This window comes from Anneissia japonica, unplaced genomic scaffold, assembly GCF_011630105.1.
Source record: "Anneissia japonica isolate Jap-2015-1 unplaced genomic scaffold, ASM1163010v1 scaffold1446_len297786_cov117, whole genome shotgun sequence".
In the NCBI taxonomy this organism is placed as follows: domain Eukaryota; kingdom Metazoa; phylum Echinodermata; class Crinoidea; order Comatulida; family Comatulidae; genus Anneissia; species Anneissia japonica.
In genome coordinates, this window is record NW_022693692.1 from 61830 (window position 1) to 69953 (window position 8124).

The following is an 8124-nucleotide window of genomic DNA, read 5'->3' on the forward strand; positions in this document are numbered from 1 at the left end:
TATATTTTCATTGCGGATTTTTTGGGCTCAGTACGGACTCCAAAAGTATGTATTTTATATATAATTCTTGTTTGCATGTTCTTTATTGTAATTTTGAATATCTATTTCTGTCCTTTATGTGTGTTTGTTTTATTAGGACCCCACTGAATATGAGCATGACTATCGTCGGCCTAATGGGTAATCCTGGTGCTCTATTGTCCTTGTTTTATATGTTTTGTAATTTTGAGTACCTAATAAATCAAATATCAAATCAACAGGATTTAAAAATATTGAGCTAACTAAAGGAGTTACTTCGATTGTATTTTCTTGTTAAATGCATGAAGCGATTATTTAGTCTTTACCTTCTGTATGTATTTAGTTTTTCAGTTAAGTGTAAACGTTCCCTACAGGCCTCGTCAATTTATCTCATTCCAATATTATTAAAAACCGATTTATTTGTAGATTATCTTGAAAATTTAACTAATTTATTTCCCTGAGGCGATCTTTAAATAAGTTAATATATTTTATCAATGACTCTAGGTACAGATAGGGTCCAAATTACATTCTTCTGGAACTAAAATGGATTTAAAAAAAAAATTCTATAAAATAAGTATTAATTACCATATTACGAAATTCAATAGGGTTGAAATATTTAGATATTGTTGTTATCATTTGTATACAATTGAATGTCCGGGTCGAGGTCTTTATTAAAACTATCATATTCAGAAAAGGGGTTAAAGATATAGTTTGTTTTGATTACAGTTACTTTGATTGAAAAAATGGAGATATAAACAAGGACAAGAGGACACAAAAACGAACAATTATTAAGCAATAAAGAAAGAAAAGTGTTAAAAGTAAAGCATGAAGGACAAATTTAAAAAATTCAACTTGTAAATATAGTCTGTGTTATTTTTGTACCAATAACATGCAAAATCGAAAAAAAAAATCAAATTGGAACAGTAACAGGAACAATATGCATTGTCACACGAAATATTGATAAAAAGAAAAGTTGCAAAATGACTAATGCATGCATACAGTGCTAATAAATACAAAAAACATTTAAAAGCTAAGAGTTCCATGTAACTTTATAACAATTAATTATAATGCTTATTGAAGTTGAAATATCAAACTAAAATTTAAATGTAACAATAAAGCAATTAATAAAAACGCTTCTTTCTTTTAATTATGAAACTAAAGTTATTTTTTAAGAATTTCTGTAAATGCAACATGCAGCTTCACATAGTTGAATAGGGAACATACAAGCAATAAAAAATAAACATGCAATCTATGCAAGTATATTTTACCATTAATGTAAACATAAGGAATTTACTATAAAGTAGTGATATTTATATCACTATTTATATAATATATATGTAGCTATACAATTGTGAAATAATTCTTATGTAGAGGCCTACTGAAATTTAGAACTCAATCCTCAAAATCACCAATTTTACCGTTAATATAACCCGGTAAGAAATTAACTATAAAATATTGATATTTTTATATTTGTTTTGTTATACAATCAAAGATAGTATAATACATACTACAAGTATCGAAATGCACGCCATTGTGTCGGGATTCAATATTTCGACATTAATTATGTCATCATCAGGAATTCCAAATTATGTAACTACTCAATGGTCATACAGAATACACTGAAATTTACAACTCTGACTTAAAAATTACTAATTTTACCGTTAATATAACCATAAGGAATGGACTATAAAATGTAGATATTTATATCTTTAGTTGAGTTAAACCATACGATCAAATTATGTAACTATTCGGTGGTAAAACAAATTCTTACTGTATACTAATATCTATAAATCTGTCCTCAAAATCACCAATTTTACCGTTATTATAACCAATGAACTAAAAAATATTGATGTTTATATATTAATTGAGTTAGGCCTATAAGATCAAATTATATAACTATTCAGTGGTCAAATAAATTCTTACAGTATACTAAAATTTACAAGTCTGTCTTCTAAATCACCAATTTTACTGTTAATATAACCATAAGGAATGAACTATAAAATATTGATATTTATATCTCAGAATAAATATGTAACTATACAATTGTGAAATAAATTCTAACGTATAGGCCTACTGAAATTTACAACTCAATCCTCAAATCACAAATTTTACCGTTAATATAACCCGGTAAGAAATAAACTATAAAATATTGATATTTATTTGTTTTGTTATACGATCAAATGATATAACTATTCAATGGTAAAATAAATTGTTAATGAATAGGCATATTTACAAAATAGAAAAATTACCATTAATATACCGTAAGGAATGGACTATAAAATATGAATATTTATATATTAATTTAGTTATACGATCAAATTTTGTAAATATTCAATGATCAAATAAATTCTTACTGAATACTGAACTGCCATTTACAACTCTGGCAGGACGTCTCCAGACACGTCCGAAGGGGTGGGGGAGGGGCTGAACGTGGGGCCCATCGAGATAACACCACCCTATGGGTGCCCAGCGAACTGTTTGTTTTCTAGACGTCCAAAACAACCTCTGTGGAGTTCTGAGGAGTCCATATGGAATGTACTATGTAATATTGATATTTATATCTTAGTTGAGTTAGACCTATATGATCAAATTATGTAACTATTCAATGGTCAAATAAATTTTTACTGAATACTGAAATGTACAATCTGACCTCAAAATCACCAATTTCATTGTTAATATAACCGTGAGGAATGATCTGTAAAATAATTATTGACGACACTTTGGAGGAATTGCATCCAAAAATCTCCTTCATGCTTTTATTAAGAAATCATTACTTCTCTGGGTTAATATTTTTCAATAGTGCCCTAACGAAATTAGATTATCTACATGGTCGTTTTAAACGTTTGATGGAAACATGGTAAGTTCTATTTGATACGTTACATAAACGAATATCTAAAAGTTATACACCATTAAAATAGAATATAGACCCAGAAGAAATTGCAACAGAAACCAATTTTACGTTTTCTGTTTCTAAAATAATTATAACCTACATGTAATAACATACTAAAAGTCCGAAATTCTGGATTTATTTTAGTTTTGGAACATTTAAAGAACACATTTAACAACTTCATTGCTACGTGGAAAATACGTTATTTAACGAGTTATAAATACGTTTCATAAGTAGCTATACTTTTCGTTTGTAGAATGTTGTATACAAATATTTTAGAAGGTATGGACACGTCGATAAAACGTTAAATAACATTTTTAAAATATTTATTTACAATCTTAATAATTTTACATATTTTACATATATTGTATTCTTAACAGATATACGTAATGTTGTAAACACGAGTTTGACTATCGTAAGATTTAATTGCTTGGCATGCGGTTTCTGATAGTTAATGATCTATTTATTAATCTATTCTAGTTATAAAGTTAATGATATTAAGATACTAATACTCTATTGGTATAACAATTACACCAATACCCTAATAAAAAAAACGAGTAACTTACCAGATCAGGTAAATACATATTCGCTGATTTTCGTCATCCTTTATCAACAATTTACCTATAATTTTTCCTTCAGGCACTTGTTGACCAATTGATATTATTACCATTAACATTACTATTGGCATTCAGTTTCAAGTGTCATAGTTATATCACGTCTTTCAATATTGTTCAATGCATTACTCAGCGTGTCGAGGTGATTTTCGTTAGGATCTTGTCTTTCTCTCCATTTTACCAACATTTCTATAGTGGCGTCTAAAATTGATTGTCCAAAATTATACTTGATTTTATCTAATTCACTGTCACTTATGCCAAGAGTCGTGCCAAGGATTCTCATTTCACCGGCTTTAAGTTTCTTGGCGATAAGCAGCATATGCCCATCAGTCAAGTAACCTGAAAGACAATTATAGCATCTACATCATTTCCAAATTATATTATTAGCATACCTAACAGAACGAAAATTCAAATAACGACCATAAAATTAATCACGCCCATGACAGGACAGGTACTATAACGATGAAAACCAACGATAGTGGTGATAACTATTAATGAACATGTTGACATTTAAAACAACCGATTCTACCTAAAAGATCAGTTTCGGTGACAAATAAAATGCTGATTCACTTCTATACTGGTGCCAGCACCATCGACATCAATCATCTGAAAATCCCCTAATCAGGTATGGTGACGTCATCATGACTATCATGACGATTATTTGTCACCAAAACTGAAACTATCAGGTCATTTAGGTAGAATCGGCTGATTATAAAAATGAAACAAAATATAAATTAACAACGATAATGCTTATTACAAATGTATAATAACATAAACATTGTATGAGAAAATGTTTAGATCAAACTAGGAATAAATATGTACATGATATTAACACTAATGCCAATACATGATCTTAGGGAATAAAGATATCACTGAAACATGGTAATTGTTTTTGTCTTTGTAAAATACAATATGTAAACAGAGAACAAAATAACTACACTAAGATAACATCCTTTGGTATTTTTAATTAACTTAATATATGGTTCCATATCGAATATACGAATACCATCCAGTATACGAAATCATATCAGCATTCATAATACATTAGGACTACTAACCATTCTGTTGTTGAGGTAACGTACCTGCTGATCTTTTTTCATCTGATTTTAAATTTCGCTGTGAGTCAAGGAGCTTGTTAGCAAGATCTATGCGTTCTTCCTTTATTAAAGCTTTGGCCATGATCCTCACTTGATTTGCCTCGGGCATCTGTTTATCTCTCCATTCTGTAAGCATCTTCAATGTACACTCCGGCAGTCGTTTACTGTGATACGTAGAGATTTGATTTATCCTGTTCCAACTGAGGCCCAATCTGACCCCAAGACTTGTCCATTCATTTCCCACGTCTTTACTTATAAGAAACAGATCGTCATCCTCTAGAAAAATTTGATTACCACCTAAAAAATAGTAATACAGAAACAAGAAAGTAATTATAAAACACGTTATACTGAAAGATTAAACTTTTATTTCAAAATATACATATAGTATAAAACATATTTACATAATATTTTCGAAGAGGTCGGTGTTACCTACCTGTCTTATTATTGAACAGCGCCTCTATTTTTTTTGTTTTTAGAGATACCTTTCCGCATCGGATGGAATCATTCCTCAAACACTCTTCCATATTCTGAAAGTGATAGTCACAGTGACCTGACCAACACAGAACACGAAACGCACTACTAGTGTACTTCATTGTAGACTTCAAGACTTTCAACTCTTTTTTTAAATGCTCAAACACCTTGAAATATTAACAACAACTATAAACAATATGACATATAAATGACATAAAATGATAATACTATAATGAAGAATACTATAACAAAAAAGTACTTAAAAAATACTATGTTGATATCAACTGATAAATACTAGTTATGTTTGCAACGATAGACCTACCTATTGGGTTATCTTATTTTTGAAATATATTTTAGTTATAAATTCGAATAATATTACCTGTATGCACACATTACGAGAGAGTCCTTTTGTGTCTGCAGGGTTACCATTTGATACCTCAGAATTGCGTGATATTTCAAACTAATCATAAATATCGAAAAGTTTGGAGTCATTTAAAAGTATTGACGCTTGACAATTTTTTCTCATTTGCCAATATCAATTACATTTGTGAATTTGGTTACTATTACGTTTATAATCACAATAACTGTACATATTGTCTGTACCATCTTTTTAAACATTTAAAATTCAAACATTATAAATTTCTCCACCTGAACTCAAAGATAAAAACAATCAGCCTCCCGAGCTTGCTCATGAACAATAAAAGCAACTGTGAGATTAAACGATAAGTGATGTTCTATGACTTTTTAAATGTTATCATTTATATATCTTCTTTTTAAATGCATGTTTTATTTTGAAATCATATATATATAGATTACTGTTTGTTGTCTTACCCTTGTCGGCGAAAAAAACATTAAACGACATAAGTTCGCGTTTTCTTATTCACTCATATGTCTTTGTTTATTGTTGTTTTTTTTAAATCCTCTTTCCGGTTTTGCGTGTTTTTGTACAAAGTGACAAAAATGACACGAAATCAGTGTGGTGTAAATATAATTATTAGTATCTTTTCACATATTCTCAAATGTGAATAATTTTGATAATATATCACGCAACATACCTTCACAGCAGGCTTGTTTTCGATGATTACTTGACCTAAGCTGAGAGTGTGATCTTTCCCTATGTCAATGACTGCCTTGTTGTAGCATAATTTCGGTACGGTAGTGTAGCTTGTAGCTTGCACCCTTTCAATCAACCTGACAACTATGCAATGAAAGATTCTATCGATGAGAAAACCATCAAAAGTCATGTAGATAGATACCATCCGATCACCATCCAGCGTAATAGCTACTTTTTCCTTACTATATTTCGATCGACAGGGTACGAAAAACGAGCGAGATGGAGTCTTTGACTATAAATACAAATTAAAAGAAAAACAAATTTAAATAAAATGTGATTTCTAATATCTTAGAAGAATTTTGTATGGATCCATAAATATAATATCTATTACCTTTCTTATTCCTTGTGGTAATTATAAAACCAATATTATGATCTGTACAAACACTACGATGTAAACATTTATATTCTACTTGACCAAGCAAACGGATCGTCAGAAAATGTATTGCGAGTGCAAATCATAATGTTTTTACAGTTGGATCTCAATAAAAAGTCTAGTAATTACAGAATTCTATATCTCCGTCTGTAATCAACTTTACCAAAGCAATATGGGTGATTCATCCTCACAATTATTGAGTACTACGTTGTTAACGATAAAACATGATACTGTTACTATCAGCGACCCAAAATGCTGTCAAACGGATCCATTGCCTCGAGTGACAAACCATTGATCTCAATGTCTAACGTAATTATTAAGTTGTTGTATCTTCATTTGTCTTTGTAAATTTTAATTGATGATTAAATGTATCTTGGATTAATGCGAGCTTTTATGGTTATTGTACATTTTCATTGTAAATTATTAGGTTTTAAAATGCCTATTCCAGAGAGTCTATTATAAACCATTAAGTTTAACACTTGTTAACATTTAACAAGTGTTGTACTCTATAGATAGTTTTAGTTTGACATTGAAAAATTACATAAATTAGTGTCATAGAAAAAAAATCACTAATAGGCCTAAACAAACCTTGATCTGCTCGCACATTAATCCAAATTCCTTCATCAGTTCCAAGAAGACATTAATTTCATCTTCGCTAAACTCTCTTTTCCAAATATGTCTGATTAACTCTTCCTCGAGTATACCTTCATTATCAAGTTTATGCCACAGTTCGACCTAAAAGTAAGAGTAATTTTAAAATTTTATTTCAATTTTAGGCCTACTGCATGTTATATAAAAAATATTTGTTTAAAAGCTCAAAATTAGTGCAGACCCGAGTGTTTTGATATCAAAGAATGCTAGAGAACAATGAAAGCTGCAGAAGAAGAACAATAATAATCCACATTGGTTTGAAAAGAATTCCGACAACTTGCTACCAGTTACTTACATTAAATCCTTACTGCTCGCTGATAAACGAGTCCCTAAAGCAATCATTACGGACTTGCTTAACAGTTATAGCCTTAAAATTACAATCTTTCCTGAGGATTGAAAGCGCCTGCAGATACTCGTCAAGAGTCTCGCCAGCGTTTTTCCGAGCATGGGGGGGGGGGATCGTCTATTGTATCATCATTGCGAAGTGTCTACTCTTATTCCTCGTATCGAACTCAGTCGAGTCAATCCGAGATGGCTCGAGTGAAGTTTCATGCAAATGTTTCGTACGGGAAAAAAAATCGCATCGCGGCATGAACAATCTTCCCAAAATGGCGCTCTTCATATGGGGCGCCAAACATGTCACTACAAGGTGCGTCATTTCTTCACTCCTTACGTTAATTCGACAGTGGAAACTACGATGGCTATGCCACATCATCAGGAGGATATATGATACAAGAATTCCTAAGTAGGTCAATCAAATTTATTGTCCTTTCTCGTTTTAAGGATTAGGTATTCATTGACTTTTCAAAAAATATAAAAATAAAAATCACAAATGATTTGTGCGCTAAATACATTTTCTTTAAAAAAGTTGATGAAGAACGCAGACGCATTCTATATATATA

At 30.5% G+C, this 8124-nt stretch overlaps 1 protein-coding gene across 1 annotated transcript in view; it reads right to left on the reverse strand.

Annotated features, from left to right (window-relative positions):
- Positions 1–6: 6 nt before the first annotated feature.
- LOC117100870 overlaps positions 7–8124 on the reverse strand; it is a 34224-nt gene continuing 26106 nt past the window's right edge. The window contains exons 14-19 of the mRNA XM_033240702.1: positions 7160–7306; positions 6140–6430; positions 5464–5544; positions 5047–5251; positions 4599–4910; positions 7–3855 (exon numbers count right to left, since the gene is read on the reverse strand). Of these exons, the coding sequence (XP_033096593.1) occupies positions 3581–3855; positions 4599–4910; positions 5047–5251; positions 5464–5544; positions 6140–6430; positions 7160–7306 (1311 nt within the window). The 3' untranslated portion in view covers positions 7–3580. The remainder of the gene's footprint in view (positions 3856–4598; positions 4911–5046; positions 5252–5463; positions 5545–6139; positions 6431–7159; positions 7307–8124) is intronic.